Source organism: Rhipicephalus sanguineus, chromosome 5 (assembly GCF_013339695.2).
Source record: "Rhipicephalus sanguineus isolate Rsan-2018 chromosome 5, BIME_Rsan_1.4, whole genome shotgun sequence".
NCBI lineage: Eukaryota > Metazoa > Arthropoda > Arachnida > Ixodida > Ixodidae > Rhipicephalus > Rhipicephalus sanguineus.
The window spans coordinates 83093883-83114786 of NC_051180.1; the positions used below are offsets into that span (position 1 = coordinate 83093883).

Genomic DNA, 20904 nt, shown 5'->3' on the forward strand with positions numbered 1-20904 from the left:
TGTACGTTTTCGCTGTAATGTTAGCTTCAGGATTATGGTCGCTGTGTAACATATATGCTGTGATTCTGGTTCAGCCGTCTCGTTTCTTCCCTCCTGTGGCATTTAACACATTTAATAGCAACAAGTTCATTTGAGCGAAATGCCGTTCTTGATTTATTAGCTATCGCAAAGTAGCAGCAATCTGCTAAACAATGATATAGAGCAGTCGCCAGCAGCTTCGAAGAAAGTGAGAAAGGGGTATGAGGGTAGGGCACTTGAGGAAGAGACAACTTCCTTTTGTAAACTGCACGTGCCGCGCACGACTACTAAACCTGTCTGAGCTTTTCACACCAGTGTTTGCTATTCGTAGAGTGTGTTTATTTCACCGAGCTCGTGAAGTGGATAAGAGCTCCTTTAAGGGTGTTCCATTACACCTGTTGAGGCAAGCGCCTGTGGTGTAGTGGGCGCGGCCGGTACATCAAACGCGCCCTGAAGCAGTGGTGAGAGCATCGGGCTTCGATGCTTGAGATTACAATTGAAATTGAGGCGTGCACAGGGTTCCTCATTAGGAGAGGTGGAGGGTGGGGACTTTACCGCAGTCGAGTTCGAAAGAAAAAAGCTTTGCAGTCGATGCAATAATGAAATTGAAGCGATGACGTGTTTCCCACAAAGGCCTGCCTTTGGTTTCCGGCTTTGCGGGGGTAAAAATGGCAAGTAAACAGCTCTTCGAATGCAACATCAGTAGTCGTCGGCCGCCATTGTCGTCAAAAACCTGCATGGTCATAACCTTGCACTGCAAGCAATGACGGAACAGGCCCGGCTGAGTAAAGATTTTTGGCAGACTTGGTGCCCCCCTCAGATGATCACTGGGAAGCGGGGGGGGGGGGGGGGTTGTCACCCCCCCTCCTGCCTTCATTGCACGCGCGCCTATGGCCGTGGGAACATAAAAAATTGTACTCTGATGTCATCGTGTGTATGTTTGTGTGACGAAACTTGCGGTTAAAAAAAACTGTTGAAGCCACCGAAGGTATCAGGGGTTGGAATGTGTTGTGTTGACGATAACCACGCCCATGTAGTTCATGGGTCCCTCGTACCGAAAGGGGTCATGCTAGCTTAAATATGATATAAACATTTAATAATGGTTCATTTCTACGTTGTTTAATAATAATAATAATATCTGGGGTTTAACGTCCCAAAACCGCCATATGATTATTAGAGACGCCGTGGTGGAGGGCTCCGGAAATTTCGACCACCTGGGGATCTTCAACGTGCACCTAAATCTAAGTACACTGGCCTCAGACATTTTCGCCTCCATCAAAAATACAGCCGCCGCGGCCGGGATTCGATCCCGCGACCTTCGGGTCAGCAGTCGAGCGCCATAACCACTAGACGACCGTGGCGGAGCTTCTACGTTGTTTCGTTTCACCTGTCCTCGGCACTCGCCAAGCGTCTGCGAAATTGTCTGCCTAAGCGTCTGAGTCTACCGAGCACAGTGTCAGCCGAATTGTACGTAATATCTGTGCCATTTGTTGTTACACTTTCGTCAGTCTAGGACAACAAGTGTGAATGTCACAGCAATCCCTTATGATCGCCTTAGGTTTCTGCTCTCACCACGGTTCCTCAAGAAAGAACAACGGGCTATATATTTAATATTCCGCTAAGTTGGGCTGTTTTTGCAACGCATCGGACAGTAACATTGGTTTCGCGTGGTTTAGAGCTCATGTGCATCTGAGCGGTACCCTGACCTTGAAGACTAGTACAGTGACCTATCTTTTGTAAGCACACGCGTCTGATGTAGCGCGTGCGAGGATGGCGAGGCGCATAAACGTAGTATGTCGTTGATGAAATCTTTGTTTTCCTTCTTATAACGATAAAGCCCGGGTTCACGTCGTACGAGGCTCGCGCAAGGAATGGCGGTTTCAGGCTTATTGCGATAGCCGGTGGTATAGAGCCATAGGTCGGAGCTTATGAAAAATAGTTTCCACCAATGAAGAGCTTTTGTTGACCTGCATTTGAATCTAATTAACATAGTCTTGATTTGAATGTGATTAACATAGACAACATTTCTGCAGGTCAGTTATTGGTGCCGTTCATCTCTACTTTAATCGATTGTAGTGCCAAGCGTGCGTATAGTGAATGCAAATTATTCGGTGGATAGAAATACCAAGACAATAAAAGTTAAAAGACCTCAGATGTGGCGCTCAGATGGCATACATTTGAAAAGGGTAATTTGGAAAACATCTTTTGAAGGAAAGATTACGCGTTCTTTACGTTGTCACCGTGTTTAACTTACTCTAAGGAAATATAAGTGCCCGACCTGAGAAGTCTTATGCAAATGGGCAGCATGGACATCAAAACAAAATTCGCTTGCCATATCTGTATGGCCGTTGGAAGTTGAGTTTCATCCATTTCAACACGGTAAATATTGCGAACTTATTAAAAGTTTTAATGACACATGGCGACGACTTTCTTAAAATAACATTTTAAATAAACTAGACACACGAAGCAACTGTAGCGCGAAAAGCACCTACAACGCAAACATGGCCTTCCGTCGTAGCGCATACATTTACTTTGAACTCAGAAATTTACTGATGCTTTTCGTTTGAAATGTAGCACGCCCTAATCGAAGACGCCATCTGTAAGACAGCATCTGTAAGACGGCATCTGTAAGACGGCATCTGTAGAAGACGGCATCTGTAGAGGGAAGGTCAAGTGTGTTATTGTTGAATATGAAACAATATTTGAGGACGGCTACATTTGAATACGAAAGCTTAACTTTCTTGCAGATTGTAACAGGGCATATCGGCACCTGTATACCGGTCAGCGAACCGTTCCTATGGCAACCGGAGTAATATAATATCTTCGCCGTTACAAAGTGACATCACTTGGTTAGACTCAAAGGCACGTGAAGCTTCTTCAATATACGAGAATTGTCCATAAACTACCCTGAGTTTGAATAAGCGACAACTGGCGGAAAAAAATGTAACTTTTGAAATACCGAAAAGCAGCAAAGAAGTAGGAGGAAACCGGTGTAAAACATGATTACAGAGCAGGCTTAATGAAGAAATTAAGATTAACTGCACAATACTCGTGCTGCATATCAACTGGCTTCGCTGCGCTAGGGCGTACATTGCATAATTGACGAACATAAAAGCTGGAGGCCGTGTCACGTCGTCCTAATGACCCATCATAAACGTGAACCACTTCTAATTTCGGCAAGTTTTTTCTTGAACATGACATTTCGATAAAAGGTCGCGTTAACAAATTTATGGGTTTGTGGGCAAAAAAGCTTCGCATACCAATCTGCGCCATAAATATTAGTCATCCAGCATCGGGAAAAGCACTCTTAGATATTCGCAATCAGACTTTGAGATGGCACCGATGGCATTCCTCCGCAATCGACCACATGTTCACATATGTTTTGAAGTGGCATGGTATAGACATCAGCATCCCACCATTATAGTTCTACATGGAGCGGAGGCTAGTTTAGTTTCCTTCGTTGAGCAACCTCCGGACTCAAGCTGAGGCCTCAATATTCTGGTGTATGTGCACTTCCGTCGGTTGGCCTGAGTTCACCTGCTGGCAGTGAATCCGGCCCAGTACCGTTAGTATCGAAGGGCCCACTTGAGAACTCTCTGAATATTCAGAACAAAGCTTCCCAGACCAACTGATACTCTTCGCAAAAAGTACGCTTCACCCTGAGGCAGGCAGAAACGCGCTCTCTGTCAAACGAATTGATGCTACACAAAATACAAGAGACCCTTGATACATTTCATTGCCGAATGCGCGGTTTTGTGCAGACACTCGCCCATACCTACTGACACTTACCGGAGTCAATGCTGCTCGATGCTACTCTCCTTATCGTAAGGTGCTTGCACGGGAGCCCCATGGACGTGCGCTGGGTTCTCTTTAGGGGGAGGGGCAATTTTCACCGCATACCCCCCCTCCCCTACCCGGTTGGTCTAGTTCGAAATCAAACAAGCTTCACTGATTCATTTTCAAAAATGAAAATGAATCAATGAAGGGGGCTTTTCACAAAGGCCTGCCTTTGGTCGCCGGTTTTTCCGAGTTACAGGTCGGATGTAACCAGTTGTTAAGGCCCATTCACACTTCCGCAGCGAAGAGCGAGCCAAAACACCAGAGCGGCCGGAAAACAGTATTCGCGCACGTCGAAAAGCGTTGACATTTATTCTGCCCCTCCTGCATGCCGCCGCCGCCTTGCCCACTTCTGAATACATTCCATTTTGCTCGTTTCCTGAGCTTTTAATATCGTAATGAATTCAATTTATGAATCCGAAACATGAAAAATGAATAGTTTTCAACTTTTCAAGCAGTTTTTTCAAGAGATACACCAGCAGATACACCGGCAGCGGCAGCGGACGATTCGCCCGGCTGCGCAAAAACGAGATACGTTGGGGCACGCCGACTCGCTGCTGCTGCTTCTTCCGCGAAATCCAGTCTTCTCGCGATCTAAATCCAAGTCTGGCTCTTGAGAACAAGTCCTTGAAGAGGCTGGGAGTTTTGCCGTGCAGCGCGGGTAGTTTGCGATTGCCCCGATGTGAACCACCGCCGACGCCATGGCCGCCATGTTGAACTTGAGGCCGGTTGTTCAGATCACGTGGTTTATAAGCTACAACAGCCGAAGGACGGCTTCCCATGAAGCGGAAAGGCGTTCCGCTATTGCGCGACGGAAAAATTGGTCGGGGACCGATTTTTGCGCATGGGGCTCACCGTGTGGTTTTCTGGTCGCTTAGGTGGCGAAGCGAGCTGATTTCCGATGAGTTATGCCGCTTTTGCCCTCTGTGAGGCCAAGTGTGAATGCACCTTTAAAGTGCAACATCAAGGGTCATCAGCCGCCATTGTCGTCAAAATGTTGCGTCGTCATAACCGTGCGTATTAAACAATGACGGAAGAAAGCCCGACTGAGTGAAGGCATGGGGTAGACCTGGAGCCCGCTTGGATTATTGGAGAGGCCGGCATACTCTGCAGGCCACTCACGCAAATGCTACTAAGTACGGTGCTACTCGTCATGCTGCCAAAGTCAGGCTTGTCTTGATATGAGCAGCCGTCGTAGTACTAATAACATTAATAATATAATTGTTGGGGTTTAAAATACCAAAACCACCATATGGTTATTTATTTATTTATTTATTTATTTATTTATTTATTTATTTATTTATTTATTTATTTATTTATTTATTCAAAATGCCTTACAGGCCCATTGAAGGGCATTGAGTAAGGGGGACATCAGTATATACAAGACAACGATAAAGAGAAATACAGGCAAAAGCAAAAAAAAGGAGAAAAAAAAAGAAACAAAGAATCGAATAAAAGATTACAAACAGCAAGGTGCAACAACGTTATACAATACCAGAGTGCAATGAAATCAGGTTATCATGGAATGTTTCACGATTAGGGATGGATACAACGTGATCAGGAAGACGGCGTATGGGGGACGGCGTAGTGGTGGGCTCCAGGAATTTCGACCGCCTTGGGTTCTTTAACGCGCACCTAAATATAAGTACACGGGCCTCAAGTATTTTAACCTCTATCGAGAATGGGGCCGCGTGGCTGTGGTTCAATCCCGCGACCTTCGGGTCAGCAGTCGAGCACCATACCCACTAGACAACCGTGGCGGGTAAGACACGTCATTAGTGCGCAAGTTTTGCGACTGAGAGCTGCGAGGCATGAACGCCGCTGCACTTACAACAGATTCTCTGTCAGGGCCACGTCAGGTGCAAAAAGAGTCTGTGAGGTGAACGGGCTGTCGCACAATGGTCGTAAGCGCAGCCTACGTTCGCTTGCCTTAAGCGACAAAGTTAGCGAGGAGTGGTCACTTTAATTGATGACCCGAGTTCTCGTACACAAAGTATCCGCTCTTTTTTCTTCGAAATCGGCGCATGGCTTCCACTGCACATTGGCCAACGTAAATGGACTCGCCGGGACATTTTCCACGCTTTTCTTCCTACATGGTCGTGTCGCATGCTAACCTATAGATACAGGGGAACGATACTCTCACGGCATCTGGCACCGCGACTCGACATTTGTGCAGGTTCCGGCGAATCCTGGAGACCGGTCTCATGCCAAAGTGGCTGGCTGATAGCAAGGGGAACTGGCAGCGATGCATCCAGTCGCGGAATATTGCTGTGGACAGCATTAGCCTCGATGACACCGTGCCTTTCTTCCTCCTTTGGGGCATCATGTGCGCCATGGCCTTCTGCGCTTTCCTTTGCGAGCTGATATGCTCGATAAAGCTGCAGGGCCGCTGCGCGAACAGACGTTGATCGAGCCTATGACCCTTTAATTTTCGTGTTAACATACGTGACATATTCACATCAACAGTAATGTACACTTTGAAGTTTCAATTTTAACGTATACGATTTGCAACTTGCAACACTTTGCATTAGCATGAAAACTAGCACGAATAGCCGAGAGGGAGAAAAGCTGCGTCTTACGGTAAAAAAAACAAACAAAAAAACACGTGTCTGTTACCGGCGTCATCAGCGTTCATTATTGAGGCTGCTGCATTGCAGGGATCTGCACGCGGCAGAAGCTACGGAGGGGAAAACTAAACTGTTTTAGACAAGGTTGCCGAAGAAATTTAAATGACCTAAGCCAGTTATAGATGACAATTTTTGCATTTCTAGCTCTAGGTACGTGATCACCACCAAACGTTTTCGCATGCCAGGGTATTAGGCTCAGGGTTATCAAAAGTCAGACATCAGAGAAATGAAAGCACTTGAACGCCTATTTGAAGACGCTGGTATTAGTGATGAGTGTTGACTACATTCCGATATTCGTAAGCTTTGCTTATGATAAATGGTTTAGGATAACTGTTGTTCACTTAACTCAGGAATGTACTTCGTTAAGATATTTAATGAAAACTAGTAGTAGAAAAGAAGCAGCTGTCGCCAGCAGAGGACAGCTCGTTTACTTTATGTTATCTCAGTAGCTTAAAGAACGAAGAAAAGAAGTTTGGAAACCAAAATAAATGAATAGCAAGAGTTCTTTAGTAACTTAAAGTTTAAAAAATAGAAAAATCCAAAGGAGGGTTAGTCCACGAACCTTGTAGATGAACTGCTGAAGCGCCTTTTCGCTTTTGCCCAACATGCTTCATTTGCACTCTCCGGGCGTACAGATGGAAGCCGCATGAAGCGTTAAGCATGAAATTGCTGTACTGAATAAATTTCGAAAATAAAGCATCTGCATGGATTTGCGCTGTCGTGCCTTTATACTTGAGTTTTCACAGCCTCACTCCTTTATCGCATTGACGTCGCCCCTTTGTTAGATAACGATCGCTCAGTACGAACGCGCAAGGCGTATTCCTATTAAAATTATTCAGTTGAATAAGTGTTTCTAGATATACGGGGCGTTTTTTACAGGAGTGCTGTCTTTGGTTTTTGGTTGCTATGAAAAAAAAATTGAATGAGTTGTTGCCATTTCATGGCGACGGCTACCCCTTTTCACTTGTTTGTTAGAAAAAAGAAAAAAAATCAGAAAAATGATATATTATTGCGGTCGGTGAATTCAGCAGTTCTCGTTTTAACACAGCCCGTCAACTCATGGTACAAACGAGCATGATGCACAAAAGCAATGTAGTTAAGTCAGTATTGACCACAGATGGCATTTTCAGAGAAGCGCTGAAGGGCTTTCATCGCTTTATGGTGAACTTTGGGTGGCCATGGGCCTAGTATTTTGGCTATGGAAAATGCTCGTTCTGAGTCCAGTTAACGGACTCCCGTTCAAGTGGCTGTCTATGTGTGTTGCACTTGGCACAGTCGTACAACAGCTGATAAACATCCTTGTCAACATGCCCGCAGCAACATGCGTGCTGTAGATTGCGCACGCTGAATTCTGGATAAAAATGCTTTGTGTATGCTCCATTGCGGTTTTGTACTGCCTTCGTACCTTGTGTCGCTAAGTAAACTAGACCCATTCTGAGACTGCAAGCAAAAGGGGTGGGTCGTTGTCTATTCTTCGAGTAAAGTCATTATATGCGATATCACAAGTGTTTTGCAGTGGTGTGCAGCACGAGCTCGCTTGTGTGGACCAATCACGATAACAATAGTAGACTACTGTAGCAATTATTTTTTCTTTCGCTAGTTGAACAGTGCAATTTTCATCTAGGCAATGACCTCTTCAGCCTGAAATACACCTCAAGCGGCGCACAAGTGATACTTGTCACAGGTGAACCTGAAATGAGCGAGATTAATACAAACACGTCGTATATTGTTCGAAAATGAAAGGCTCGAGTGTCACTGATCATGAAAGCCTTACAATGATTATGACGGTGCTTACTAAAGACATCAAAATCTTCCGAACGCGTAGCAGAAAAGAATGTCTCAGAAATTTGTATGTGCGTATACTGTGTTGACACAGTGTACGCAAGTCAGTTAGTGCTTTGTAGTGCAGCTAGAATTAAACACATTCACGGAATATGATATAATGCAAAATACAATTTATTTATTTCGTAAAAAACAGATGCAATATGGCATGTATGAAGAATCATGCTTATGCAGAAGCGTTGGAATTCGGCCCAATTTTATAAATGTCGCCGGCATTTGCTGCTTGCACACTGACACACTAGGACTTCAGCAGTCGCTCATGTGCGTAGGCGGCCTAACGGAAGAAGGCGCCTTGATCCCCGCTTTGAGCGAACTGATCTGCGTGGCGACACTGATTTTGTTTTCTCGCATGGTTCACGGTGCCGCGGACCAGATGTGGTGCTCTGAAAAGGTGATGGGTCTTTCGCGGTTGAGTTGCTGGATCGTGCTTCATTAACCAGCCCGTTAGATTTGCTTAGGTCTGCCGACTCCGTGCTGGCCGGATAGCTATTGGTGTCGGGAGTTAAAGAACTCTTTGGCGTCACGCTTGAGCTGTTTGTGCTTGTGGCGTCGGCTGCTACTTTCGAACTGTTGACAGCCGCAAAGCTATCAAGCGTTGTAGTAGAGTTCTTAATGACCAACGACGAATTGGTTGGACACGGTTTTTTCTTATTTTTTGCAGGACTTGACTCGTTACTGGAAGTTCTGTCCGTTTCTGTGGAATCGGAAGTGGTAATAAAACTGCTGAGTGTTGAAGAAATGCCGTTCGTACTGTTTGAGTTGTTCTCCCGCGCTGTTGTGTGCGTGTAATTAAACTTTTTGGCCGACGATGTATTGTGCGTTGCCACATGTGACCCGTTTGCTTGCGCCGAACTCGATACAGTGGTAAAGAAGTGCGGCAAAAATAATTTGGGTGCACTGGTTGAGCTGCTTACTTCTCTGGTGCTGGATTGGTTCCTGTCTATTGGATAACTGTACGTCACGTCACTTGAGTTGCTTTCAGCTCGCACGAAGCTGTTGGAAACGTTCGAGTTGTAATCCACTGGAGAATCCGTGCGCGCAATTGTCACATTCTTGCATGGTGGCGGGGTTACGGATTCAGTCGTAGGAGCGTTTTCTTTTTCTGCAGTCCGGGTTGAGTCAATAAACATTTCTTCTACTGTAGCATCGCGGAGCGCAACATTCGAGCCGTTCGAGATTTGCGCAGGACCAGACGCAGTAGTCCAAATATTGAAATAACTGCTCGAGCGCTTTCCTGTTGATGTAGTGCTTAGAGCGCGTGACTGTGTGTTCGCTTCAGCATTAGTGGCAAGATTTGAAGTGGAGTTCTCCTCACGAGGAATGCTTGGTGCGCTAGTAGAGTTCTTGCACCCTGGTGTCGGTTTCGTCACAGAATTATATTTTCCCGAAGACCGGTTAGTGTCACTCGAGTTTTCGGTGGTGGCATAAAGTTGCCGTGTAACGCCCGAGTCATTTCTGTATTGCACTGGACTAGACTCAACACCTGTAACATTGAGCTTGTGCGTCGAGTTGTTGTGTGCATCAGCAGTATTCAGGTCACTTTGCTGGCTCTTTGGTGTAGAACCACTCGCATAACCCGACGTATCCACGGAAGGAAAAGTGTTCAACCTTATGGTTGACTTGCGGTCTACTTCCGCAATATTGGCTTCAGAAGATGAGCTGCTGTCCATAGGAGATATGCTGGATGCACTAGTCGTGTTCCTGCATGGTAGCTTCGTCATTAGTTCATTTGCAGAAGAGTTGTCACTCGCCACATTACTGGATTTAGCGCCCGTTGAGACATTATGTACCGCACTAAAGATATAGTCTTGTACTGTGGCAGCGGCTGCAGCAGTTTCACTGTGACCTGTTGGAGAAATGGTTGGTGTAGCGGTTGAGTGTTCGCCTGGTGAAGTTACGCTAAGTTTCGCCGACACCACATCGTGTCTTGCCACAGCTTCTCTAGCATCGCTTGAGTTCTCAACCGCCAGATGACTTGTCGGTGCCACCGTCGAGCGTTTCTCGCTATGTGTGGAATTACATGGCGTACTAGAAATGTTGGATCTAGATGAGACGCCATATTCAGCGCTAGAGTTCTCTCCTTTTATAACATTTGAACTTTCAGTAGGCGAGGTTGCACCAGTTGAAACCCCAGTGGAAAGATTCATCGTCGCAACACTCGAGGTGTTGTCTGGTTTTACAGAAACGTACACAGCGGTAGAACTATTCTCCATCGAAGGTTGACTAGGTGTACCTGCCCTATTCACAACAGCATGTGTAGTAAGGGCCCTTGTATGAGACGACTTTTCAGATGTCGCACGGCTGTTATTCGCTTTTTGAGAAATGCACGGGGCCGTGCTTGAGCTGTTGCCAGTTTGTGTGAAATTACGCATCTGCAACGAAACGCTGCTCGCAGCAGAAGTGCTCGGCAAAAATAGGGAGTTATTGGCAGCTGTAGATATATTTTGATTCTGTCGGATCGCATCTGAGGTAATCCCAACAGAAGAGTTCAGGTTTATCGAATCGCTGCTAGGCGCAAAACTAGAGCTGCTGACAACTTGCGGGGAAGTGGATGGAGATGTCGAGTTGTGCTCTAACGAGGAAATGGTGACCATACTGGTTGGATTCGGGATAGTTGATGCTTTCGGCAGCTGCGTTGCTGTCTTTTCCGACTTTCCTGAGCAGTTGCCTGTTTTCACGCTACTAAATGAACCAGTGGAACTAGGCTCGATTGAAGAATTATCTGCAAGTGTGGTCACACTATCCTGTGGTACAATGCTGGGCTCTGAGCGTGGTGTATCCTGAGCTGTCGAATAGCTGATTGCATCACTTGAATTGGTGTCCGTCGCCCAACTTTGAACAATTGAGCTGTCAGATTGCGTAGTGTCGGAAATTGAAGTAAACAAATCCGTTGCCGAAATGTTGGGGTTGGCCGTTGACTGCTTAGCTACAGCATTGGTCGGGTACGTAGTATGCGAAGAAATCACGCTTCCGTCTGCCGAAATATTAGATCCTACGTTGAAACTATTCATTTTTGTCGTAGCGTCTGCAAGAATGGAATCGCCAGAGCTCAAATTTCTACAAGGCTGAGTATATGATATCCCTGAATTTGTAGTGGCATGTTCAGTAATGTTTTCAATGTTCGCCGCAGTTGCGCTCTGGCTCGTTTTCTCAGTAGAAGACGCGGTAGTCATGCGAACGGTAGTTGCTATTGTGGTAGTATCATTATTTTCTAGGCCTCTCACATAAACTGACGTGTTTGTTGCAGTGGGTTTAGATGCTGACATGTTTACCACCTTACTGGAGCTCTCGGTTGGATTGGAATCAGTGGTCGAGAAACTTTCATCACTTTCGCTGGTAATTGATGGGGTCTCGAAACTATCCACGCTGGCATTATTACTGCCTTGAGCCTTTGTAATGCCTAAGATTTCAGAGGAGGTATGTTCGGTCCTCGTGATCTTGCTAGCCGCATCAGTGGAACTCCTTGTTTCAGTGCTACTCCTCACCGTGCTTGAGTGGTCATTTGTTATTTCTGTAAGTGAGGATGCGTCAGTGCTTGTGGGAGAGGATATGAGGGTTGTAGCAGTTGGTTGACTGTCCATTGATTTATTTGTTGTTTCTGGCGCGCTAGATTTAATTGCCAATGTCGTGTTTGCAATGTCTGTAGCCCTACCGACATCGTGAGAGTCTTCAGTGGGAGAACTATGACTCTCTCCAGCACCATTGGTAATTGATGCTTTAGAAGAACTGTTACCACCTGGGAAAGATCTAGGTTTAGCAGGTGTTATCGCTAAAACGTCGATAGTAGGCTGCTCTCTGCCTGAAGTCGTACTCGTTGAATCAGTTGAAGTTTTCTTTTGAGAAACGCTTTCCGTTAGACTTGTGGCGCCATCCTCGTGAGTTGGTACAGATGCAGCTGTCGTATTTTCAGCAGATGATGCAGATGTATTCACCTTTTTCCGAAGCACCTCATCAGTTGTATTTTTTTGAAAGGTGTTTTTAGTTACCACCGTGGATGACGTAATACTGGATCTCTCAGCATGCGTAGAAACTTTAAACGACGACCTTGTACTTTCTTCTGTGGAGAACTTCACAGATAGTGTGGAAGTAACCTCTGTGGTCAGATTATCGACGTTATGATCGTTTGCTTTCCTTATTGTTGTCGAAGAAGTATTATAAGTCCCCGTAGCTATGGTCACCGGATCAGTGGGAACTGCTTCTGTGGAATTAATTATCACAGCACCTGTGCTACTATTTGCTAGTTCTGCAGCAGATGAAGCTGTAATGCTGGAAGGAGACAGAGTTTCAGTGGTTCGATGGCGTGTGGTATTATTTCTTTGTTCAGATACAGTTTCCCTTGTTGCTGATGTTGATGCTGTGTTATTGCTGTTCCATATACGAGAATGGACAGACGTCACTCTTGAACCTTCTTCTACAGACGTGTTCAAAAAGTGTACAGTGGAGCTTTCTCCACTATGCTGTTTACTTGTTTTATCGGCTGGACCAGTAGGGGGATGAACTATGTCCCCAGCTGTGCTGATCCTCTCAATGGAAGTTAGTGCCTTCGGATTGCTTGTCACAACGATTGTGGTGCCGTTGTCGTGTTGTGTAATAGACGCCGCAGACGTGCTAGTTGAAGATGGGCTATTGGTGCTCGCATTGTGCGTGGCTTTCATGGTTGATGCTGTTGTTGTTTTGACTTCAGAATAGTTCGATACCTTACTTGTCGTCTCGGATATATGCGAATCACCGGGCGGTATCGCTGTACTTGTTTTGTTTGATGACTTCGTCGTTTCTCTGACAGAACCATTTATGGTCGCGTTGTTGTTTTGATGTGCATTTGACTCGTCTGCAGCTGCCGTAGATGGATGACCGAGCCCGGTAACAATGCTTGCCTCATAAGGTGTATATGTAGAAGTTTGTATGAGCACAGTTTGGCTGCTGTTCACAGGTGCGGTATCGGACGCCGAAGTTACTATCGCTGTTGATGTTCTCATACCCGAATTTTCTTGACCCGATTGATGAGCTTTTGTTGGGGCACTAACGGTCTTCTCTGTTGACGAGCTTGATATTTCAGTTCTGTTATTGTATATCTTAAAATGGCGAGACGGTATTCTTTCAATTTCTGTGGTAGATATCTCACTATGGTGGGTAACAGTACCCTCTATTCTACCATCTCGGCTGGCTTCATTATTCGATTGGACTGTAATTGTGGTAGAGGATTGTTTTTTGACGGTATCTGTGCTCACCACATAAGTTGATGTCGTTGCAGCAGAACTATTCGTGAAATCACTTTCGCTTGTGTTTCTTAGTGTTGTAACAGATGTCCTTGATGCAGTAGTCGAAGGTGTGGGTTCTGTGTCTTCCAGTCCTGTGGCAATAGTTGTTATTTCGGCAGTTTCTGCTTTCCCTGTAGAAGTGCGCGATGCGGTACTTGAGTCTTCGGATATCTGGGGATCTACGCTCGTCATTCTTGTGCTTTCTTCGGTCGATCTAGTAACCGATATTGTCGCCAAACTCGACGTGGTAGCGTTATTATCGTGATTAACGTTTACATTGCGTGTTGCAGTAGTAGCGGAATGATCACTACCAGAGGCAATGCTATTCTCAGCATTTCGAGATGTAGCAGAAGTGCTCACCAACACACTCCTGTTATTGTTCGTTTGTTCAGTTTCAGATGCTGAGATTAAGTTTGTGGAAGTTGTTATATGCTCTTGTGTTATATTAGTTCTCTGTTGAGTTACAGTTTCCGCTGTAGGCGAATTCGAAACAATGCCTTCCGATGTGTGAGAGTCAAGAGAAGCCAGTTTGGTGCTCGCTTCGGTTGATTTGCTGAACGAACGTGTGGTTGAACTTTGCATGTCGCCGTTATTGCTGTCGTTTAGTTTAGATTTCACCGTTGCTGTTGTAGAAATACGATCTATTCTAGTAGCTATGTTTTCAGTAGAAGTTGCTGGATGAGAACTGGCAGCCACAACAGTTCTTGAGGTGGTCGACATTTCTGAAACGGGCGCCGCTGTTGTGCTCGTCAATGGTGTCGTCGCATTCGTGTGTGCCTTGTGTGTGGTTTTAACCGTTTCCACAGGTTTGGCTTCAGTCGTTTCCGAACTTGATACATTCATTTCACTCTCAGGTGTGCCAGAATCGATAGTCGTCGCCCTTGTAGTTTTTTCTGTTGACGTGCTAAAAAACTTTACAGTTGCGCCTTCTCTGGAACCGTAATTGCTGTCATGTTCATTTGTACTTGATTTATTCGTAGAGGGATGGTGTTTCCCAGTAGCTCTGCTGAACCCGTCATTGGAAGTTGGCAACTTCGATGTGTTTGTCACTGCCTTTGTGGTGTTGCTGTCATATTTTGTAACAAATGCCGCACTTGTGCTTGTTGCAGATGTCGTACTGGTACTTGCATTCTGTTCGTGTGTGGTCGTTATTCGCGTTGCTGTTTTCTCCGTCGAGTAGTCGGATACTTTACTCGTGATCTCAGATATGTGCGACACGCCGGGCGGTGTTTCCGTACTTTCTCCGTTTGAAGCCTTAGTCGTGCGTATTACTGAATTCTTTGGGGTCCTGCTCATGTTTTTATGTCTATTTGACTCGTATGCAGCTTCCGTTGATGGATGATTGAGCCCAGTAGTAATGCTTGCTTCACGAAGTATGGACGTATGTATGAGCCCCGCACGGCTGCTGTTCGCTGATGCCGAATCGGATGTCAAGGTTACTCTCGATGGGGGTGTTGTCATATCCGAATTTTTTATTTCCGATTCATGAGCGTTTGTTGAAACAGTAACGGTCTTCTCTGTTGAAGAGCTTGATATTTCACTTGTGTCATTAAGTGCTATTCTTGCAATGCCTGTGGTAGATGTCTTAGTAGACCGGGTGACAAAACCCCCTATTGCAACGTTTTCGCTGCCTTCATTATTCGATTGGTCTGTTGCTGTGGTAGAGGCATGTTTTGTGATGGTATCCGTGTTCACGACATGTTTTGATGTTACAGTAGAAGTACTCGTGAACACACTTTCGCTGGTGTTTTTTAGTGTTGGAACAGCTGTCTTTGACATTATTGTGGCGCCTGTGTTTCCCAGTCCTGTGGCGCTGTTTGTTGTTTCGGCAGTTTCTACTTTCGCTGTTGAAGTGCTCGGTACTGTAGTACTTGAGTTTTCATATATCTGAGAATCGCCACGCCGAATTCTTGAGCTTTCTTCTGTCGATATAGCAACAGATGTAGCCCTACTTAATGTGGCATCGTTATTGTTGTGATGAGTGTTTGCATTACGTGTCCCTGTGGAAGAGAAATGATTATTCCCTGGGTCAATGCTGCCCTCAATATTTGAAGATGCTGCAGACGTGCTCACGAACGCACTCTTGTTAAGTGTGGTTAGTTCATTGTCAGATGCAGTGGTTAATTTTGTGGAAGTTGTAATATTCGTTATTGGCTCGTGTTGAGTTACAGTTTCCACTGTTGGCAAATTGGAAGCAATGCTTGAACCTTGCGATATTTGAGAGTCAAGAGATGCAGGCTTTGTGCTCCCTTCGGGTGGAGCGCTGAACAATCGTGTGGCTGCACTTTGTGTGCCACTATTATTGCTGTCACGTCCATTTGATTTATATATTGCTGTTGTAGATATGCCATCCATTCCAATATCTTGGTTATCAGTGGAAGTTGCTTCGTGAGAACTGGCAGTCGACACGCTTTTCGAGGTGTTCGATATTTCTGAAACGGATGCCGGTGATACGCTCGCCGAAGGTGACGTCGCATGCGTGCTTGCCGTGTTTGTGGTATTAAGTTTTGCTGAAGATACAGTTTGCATCGTCACGGGACGTGATTCATTCTTTTCGCTCTCCTGTATTCGAGATTCGAGAGATCTTGTTCTACTGCTTTGTTCTGTCGATGTGCTCAGAAACCTGACATTCGAGCCCGCTCTGGTACTGTAATTACTGTCCCGTTCATTTGATTTATCTGATGTATTCGTAGAGGGATGGCGTATCGCAGTAGCTGTGCTGATGAACATATCAGTGGAAGTTTGTTCCTTCGTTGTGGTTATCGCCGACTTTGTGGTGCTGCTGGCTTGTTGTGTAACAGATGCCACTGATGCGCTAGTTGATGTTGTCACATTGGTACTTGTATTCTTCGCGGCTTTTGTGGTTGTTGTGTCCGTTGCTGTTGCTGTTTTCTCTGTCGAATAGTTTGATAGGTTACTTGTGATCTCGGATTCATGCGAAATGCCGGGCGATATTTCCGTACTTTCTTCGTTTGACGCCTGATTCTTGCGTGTCCCTGAGCTCTTTGTGGTCCCGTTTACGTTTGCATGTTTATTCGCCTTATCTGCAGCTGCCGTAGATCGATTACCGAGCCCAGTAGAAACGCCTGCCTCATAAGTTGTAGATGCAGAAGTTTGTGTGAGCGCGGTTTGGCTGCTGTGAGCTGACGCGGTATCGGACGTCGAAGTTACTCTCGCTGGTGATGTTCCCACATACGAATTTTCTTCACCCGACTGATCAAATTTTGTAGAAACAGTTACGGTCTTCTCGGTTGAAGCGCTTGATATTTTACCGGTGTTATTAGATGCGTGAAAACTACCAGATGGTATTTTTGCACTCTTTGTGGTAAATGTCTTAGTTGAGTGGGTTCCATTACTCTCTGTTGTAATATTCTGGCTGCCTTGATTATTAGATTGGTCTATAGTTGTGGTAGAGGTGCGTTTTATGACGGTATCTGTGTTTACGTCATGGGTTGATGCTGCTGTAGAAGTGCTCGTGTACGCACGTTCGCTTGTGTTTTTTAGCGATGTAACAGATGTATTCGAAACAATAGTCGAATATGTGGTGTCTGTTTGTTTCAGTCCCGTTCTGTTAGTTGCGGGTTTGGTCGTTTCTACTTTTTCTTCTGAAGAGCTCGATACTGAACTTGAGTTTTCGTATATCTGAGAATCTCCACGCATCATTCTCGTGCTTTGTTCTGTTGATATAGTAACATACCTTGTAAGGGAACTTGATGTGGTAGCATTATTGCTGCGATGAACGTTCGCATTGCGTGTTACTGTCGTAGAGAAGTGATAATTTCCAGTGACAATGCTATCCTCATCATTTGGAGATGCTGCAGAAGTGCTCAGCAACACACTACGGTTATTGTTTGTTAGTACAGCGTGAGATGTGGGGCTTAAGTTTGTGGAAGATCTTATGTCCTTGTGTGTCACATTGGCAGTCTGATGAGTTACAGTTTCCGCTGTTGGATAATTAGAAACAATGCTTTTGCCTTCCGTTACGTGAGAGTCTAGAGATGACCGTATTGAGCTCCCTTCGGTTGATGTGGTGTACATTCGTGTGGTCGAACTTTGTCCTTCGCCATTATTATTGTCGCTTCCTTTAGATTTCTCTGTTGATGTTGTAGAAATGCGATGTATTCCATTAACTATGTTCCCGGTGGAAGCGGTTGCGTGAGAACTGGCAGTCACAGCACTCCTTGAGGTGTTCGATATTAGAGAAACGGATGATGGTGATACACTCACCGAAGGGGACGTTGCATCCGGGTCGGGCTTGTCTGAGGTTTGCGAAACGCCGTGGGGTATTTCCGTACTTTCTTCGGTTTCCGCCTTGGTTGTGCGTGTTATTGGACTCTTTGTGGCCCCGTTTATGTTTTCATGTGTATTTGACTTATCTGCAGCTGCCGTAGATTGATGGCCGGGCCCAGTAGCAATGCTTGCCTCATGCAGTGTAGATGCAGAAGTTTGTATGAGCACAGTTTGAATGCTGTTCGCGGATGCTGCATCGGACGGCGATGTTTTCACATCCGAGTTTTCTTGGCTCGCCTTATCAGGTTTCGTTGGAGCAGTGACGGTCATCTCTGTTGAAGAGCTTGATCTCTTTCCTGTGTTATTTAATATCGGAGAATCTCCAGGTGGCATTGTTGCACTCTTTGTGGTAGATGTCATAATGGAACGCGTGACAGAACCCTCTGTTGTAACATTTTGGATGCCTCGATCGTTCGATTGATCTGCAGTTCCCGTAGAGGTATGCTTTGTGACGGTATTTGTGCTCCCCCCGTGTGCTGATGTTGCAGTAAGCGTACTTGCGAACACACTTTCACTTTTGTTTCTTAGTGATGTAACAGATGTACTTGTTATAATTCCAGAAGATGTCATGCCTGTGTTTTCCAGTACCGTGGTGCCAGTTGTTTGAGCAGTTTCAGCCTTATTTGTTGAAATGCTCGATGTTGCAGTTGAGTTTTCGTATATCTGGGAACCTTCAGGCGTTATTGTAGTGGTTTCTGTTGATATGTTAGCAGATTGTGTAGCTGGATTTGCTGTGGTAGCATTATTGATGTTATCAGTGTTTGCACTATGTGATGCTTGCGATGAAGAATGATCAGTCCGAGTGACCATGTTTTCCTCATGAGTTGGAAATGATGCAGGAGTGCTTATTAACACATTTCTGTTATTCTTCGTTGAGTCATTGTCGGATGCCGCGGTTCTGTTTGTGGAAGTTGCATCCGTGATTGGCTGGTGTGTTACATTAGCTGTTTTTGGCATTAATGTTTCCGCTATCGTCAAATTTGAAGCAATATTTGTGTTGTCCATAATGTGAGAATCGATAGACGTTCTTTTTGTGCTCTCTTTGGTTAAAGTGCTGAAGGATCGTGTGGTTGAAGTTTGTTGGTTGCCATTATTGTTGTTGCGTTCATTTGATTTGTCTATCGCTCTTGTAGAAAAATCTGTTCCGCTAGCTGTATTAGCAGTGGATGTTGCTGCTTGAGAACTGTTTTCCTGAGCACTTCTTGAGCCGTTTGATGTTTCTGATACGGATGACGCTGATTCGCTAGTGGAAAGTGTGGTCGCATCAGAGTTTGCGATACGAGTCGTATTAACTGCTCTTACAGATACAGTTTCTTTCGTTGCCGAACTGGATAAATTCTTATGGCTCTCCGGCTTGCGAGAATCAATAGACGCAAGTTTTGGGCTTTCCTCTGTTGACGAGCTTAAAAATTGTACAGTTGAACCTTCTCTGACAACGTTATTACGGTCATGCTCATTTGATTTATCTTTTGGAGAGGCAAATGCTTCGTTTATCTCAGTAGCACTACTTAGTCCACGAGCGGAAGTTGTTGCCTTCGAAGTGATTGTCACAGTGCTTGTGCGGCCGCTGGCTTCTTTTGCAGCAGATACTGCAGATGTGCTAGTTGCTGATGTCGTATGCGAACTTTCATTGCTTTGGGCATATGTCCGTGCTGTTGTCACAGTCTTCTCTGTCGAATACGTTGGTACTTTACTTGTGATGTTGGATATATGCGAATCTCCCGGTGGTATTGCTGTAGTTTCTTCATTCGATGAATTAGTCTTTTCTGGGACTGAATCCGCAATGTTTTGATGTGTGTTTGGCTCGTCTGCAGACTTCGTAGAAGGATTCGCGTGCCGTGGAGCAATGCTTGCGTTATGAGGGGAAGACGTAGATGGTTTCATGAGGACGCTTTGGCTGCTATTCACTGCAGCGGTTTCGGACGTGGTAGTTGCACTCGCGAGACTTGTTTTCGTACTAGAAATTTCTCGGTCTGTGCTAACCACTTTTGTTGTAGCAGTAATGGTGTTCTCTGTAGAAGAGCTTGGTATTTCACTTGAACTATTTGATACCTCAGAATTACCTGGTGATATTCTTTCGTCTTCTGTGGTGGATGTTTTAATAGAGCGGGTGACAGAACCCTCTACGGTCCCATTATGGCTGGCCTGGTCCATCGCTTTGTCTGTTGCTGTGGTAGAGGTATGTTTTATGGCCGTATGCGTCCTCACCACGTGGGTTGACGCTGCTGCAGAAGTGCTCGGAAACACACTATCGCTGGTGTTCCTTAATGATGCAACAGATGTCTTTGATATAGTAGCGGATGATGTCATGCGTGTGTTTTTCAGTACTGTGACGTAAGTTGCTGTTTCAGCAGTTTCTTGTTTCTCTGTTGAAGTTGTTACCGTACTGGAGTTCTCGGATATATGGTAATCTCCACGTGTCACCCTTGGGGTATCTTCTGTTGAAATACTGGAAGATTCCGTAGCTGAACTTGTTATGGTAGATTTATTGATGTGATCAACATTTGCATTATGTGTCGTTGTTGTATAGGAATGATGAGTTCCAGTGGCAATACTCCTAGTATCAGTTGTAGTTCCTGCAGATGTGCTTATTGACACACTTCTGCTATTCTTCATTATGTCATTGTCAGATGACGTGGTCATATTTGTGGGAGTTATGTCTATGATCGGCTCGTGTGTAACATTAGCTTTTTGTGGTGTTAAAGTCCCCGTTGTTGTCAAATTTGAAGCAATATTTGTGTTTTCTATTGCGTGAGCATGAATAGGCGTCCGTTTTGTGCTCTCTATGGATGAAGTGATAAGGGATCGTGTGGTTGAAATTTGTCGGTTGTCATTATTGTTTTGTTGTTCATTTGATTTGTCTGTAACTTTTGTGGCAATACGATCTGTTCCAGCACCTGCACTATCAGTGGTAGTTGCTGCTTGAGAACTGGTTGCCACAGCAGTTTCTGAGCTGCTCGCTGTTTCTGATACGGATGACGCTGACACGTTTGAGGAAGGTATGGTCGCATCAGGCTTTGCCTTGCGTGTGG

At 45.3% G+C, this 20904-nt stretch overlaps 2 protein-coding genes across 2 annotated transcripts; both read right to left on the minus strand.

Moving 5' to 3' along the window:
* Window positions 1–8419: 8419 nt before the first annotated feature.
* Window positions 8420–16364, minus strand: LOC119393898 (serine-rich adhesin for platelets-like). The gene has a single exon (XM_037661088.1). The coding sequence runs from the start codon at window positions 16310–16312 to the stop codon at window positions 8582–8584; it is 7731 nt and encodes a 2576-aa protein (XP_037517016.1). The 5' UTR covers window positions 16313–16364; the 3' UTR covers window positions 8420–8581.
* A 1749-nt stretch (window positions 16365–18113) lies between these two features.
* Window positions 18114–20074, minus strand: LOC119394767 (uncharacterized). The gene is made up of 2 exons (XM_037662073.1): window positions 18897–20074; window positions 18114–18168 (listed from the first exon to the last, which is right to left on the minus strand). The coding sequence occupies exons 1-2, from the start codon at window positions 20024–20026 to the stop codon at window positions 18114–18116; spliced, it is 1185 nt and encodes a 394-aa protein (XP_037518001.1). The 5' UTR covers window positions 20027–20074.
* Window positions 20075–20904: the final 830 nt, after the last annotated feature.

What these genes read in the sequence shown, in the direction of transcription:
- LOC119394767 (XM_037662073.1), bottom strand. Translation starts at nt 20,026, where the DNA reads ATGGACCAGGCCAGCCATAATGGGACCGTAGAGGGTTCTGTCACCCGC. An exon ending in AAAGAGAGCACAAAAAGAAC is followed by an intron (nt 18,169 to 18,896) that starts GTCTATCGATTC and finishes TAAATAACACAG; the next exon opens with GAAAGAGATCAAGCTCTTCA.
- LOC119393898 (XM_037661088.1), bottom strand. Translation starts at nt 16,312, where the DNA reads ATGTTCATCAGCACAGCTACTGCGATACGCCATCCCTCTACGAATACA.